The following is a 1,335-nucleotide window of genomic DNA, read 5'->3' on the forward strand; positions in this document are numbered from 1 at the left end:
AGCCGGTTCCGGGGAGCGGAGGCGGGGGCCGAGGTCGCAGAAAAAGGGACAGTGGTCACGTGAGCCCCGGGACTTTCTTCGACAAGTACTCGGCGGCTCCGGACAGCAGGGGCGCGCCCGGGGTGAGCCCAGGGCAGCAGCAGGCGACAGGCGTGGCCGTCGGGGGAAGCTCCACGGGCGAGACGCGTGGGGCACCGACGCCCCACGAGAAGGCGCTCACGTCGCCGTCGTGGGGGAAGGGAGCCGAGTTGCTCCTGGGGGACCAGCCGGACCTCATGGCATCCCTGGATGGCGGGGCCAAGTCGGACAGTAGTTCGCCGCACGTGGGCGAGTTCGCCTCGGACGAGGTGAGCACGAGCTACGCCAACGAGGACGAGGTGTCGTCCAGCTCCGACAACCCCCCGGCCCTGGCCAAAGCGAGCAGGAGCCCCCTGGTGACCGGCTCGCCCAAACTCCCTCCCCGTGGGGTAGGCGCCGGGGAACACGGACCGAAGGCGCCCCCGCCCCCGCTCGGCCTGGGTATCATGTCTACCTCTACCTCGACCCCTGACAGCTACGGCAGCGGGGGCACGGGCCATCCGGGCACGCCGGGCCTGGAGCAGGTCCGGACCCCAACGAGCAGCAGCGGTGCACCACCGCCCGACGAGATCCATCCCCTGGAGATCCTCCAGGCGCAGATCCAGCTGCAGAGGCAGCAGTTCAGCATCTCCGAGGACCAGCCCCTGGGGCTCAAGGGTGGAAAGAAGGGTGAGTGCGCCGTCGGGGCCTCGGGCGCCCAGAATGGCGACAGCGAGCTGGGCAGCTGCTGCTCAGAGGCGGTGAAAAGCGCCATGAGCACCATCGACCTAGACTCGCTGATGGCGGAGCACAGTGCCGCCTGGTACATGCCCGCTGACAAGGCCCTGGTGGACGGCGCGGACGACGACAAGACGCTGGCGCCCTGGGAAAAGGCCAAACCACAGAACCCCAACAGCAAAGAAGGTATATGCGCACGCGTGTTCCCTTCTCACTTGTCCTGTGAGCCGCCCATCCCCAGTGCAGGCCTTAGCCTCCACCCCTTGGGTCCCTTGGGGTTTGGAGGGCACAGGCCCTCCTGATCCCCAGCTTCTTTGGTTACACCAAGGGCTGTGGGGACAGACACCGCCCGCCCTCCTCCAGGTGCTGCCAGCTAGATTCTAGTTGCACAGAGCGGTAGGAACTTAGATGGCAGCCCTTTGGGCATCGCTGTAGGGTTACACCTCTCCCCCGTTTTAGCTGAGTTGCCTGGTGTGCAGCGCTCAAAGGCCCCTCCCACCCTCAACATTCAGTCTGGGTCCACTTCTTAAAGAGTTGTGC

The 1,335-nt window shown here is 66.4% G+C and overlaps 1 protein-coding gene across 1 annotated transcript in view; it reads left to right on the top strand.

Annotated features, from left to right (window-relative positions):
- The window catches only part of MN1 (meningioma (disrupted in balanced translocation) 1), a 5,624-nt gene extending 4,527 nt beyond the window's left edge, over positions 1 to 1,097 (top strand). The window contains exon 3 of the mRNA XM_008569952.1: positions 3 to 1,097. Within this exon, the coding sequence (XP_008568174.1) occupies positions 3 to 1,097 (1,095 nt within the window). The remainder of the gene's footprint in view (positions 1 to 2) is intronic.
- Positions 1,098 to 1,335: the final 238 nt, after the last annotated feature.

Source organism: Galeopterus variegatus, unplaced genomic scaffold (genome assembly GCF_000696425.1).
Source record: "Galeopterus variegatus unplaced genomic scaffold, G_variegatus-3.0.2 Scaffold547, whole genome shotgun sequence".
Taxonomy (NCBI): domain Eukaryota; kingdom Metazoa; phylum Chordata; class Mammalia; order Dermoptera; family Cynocephalidae; genus Galeopterus; species Galeopterus variegatus.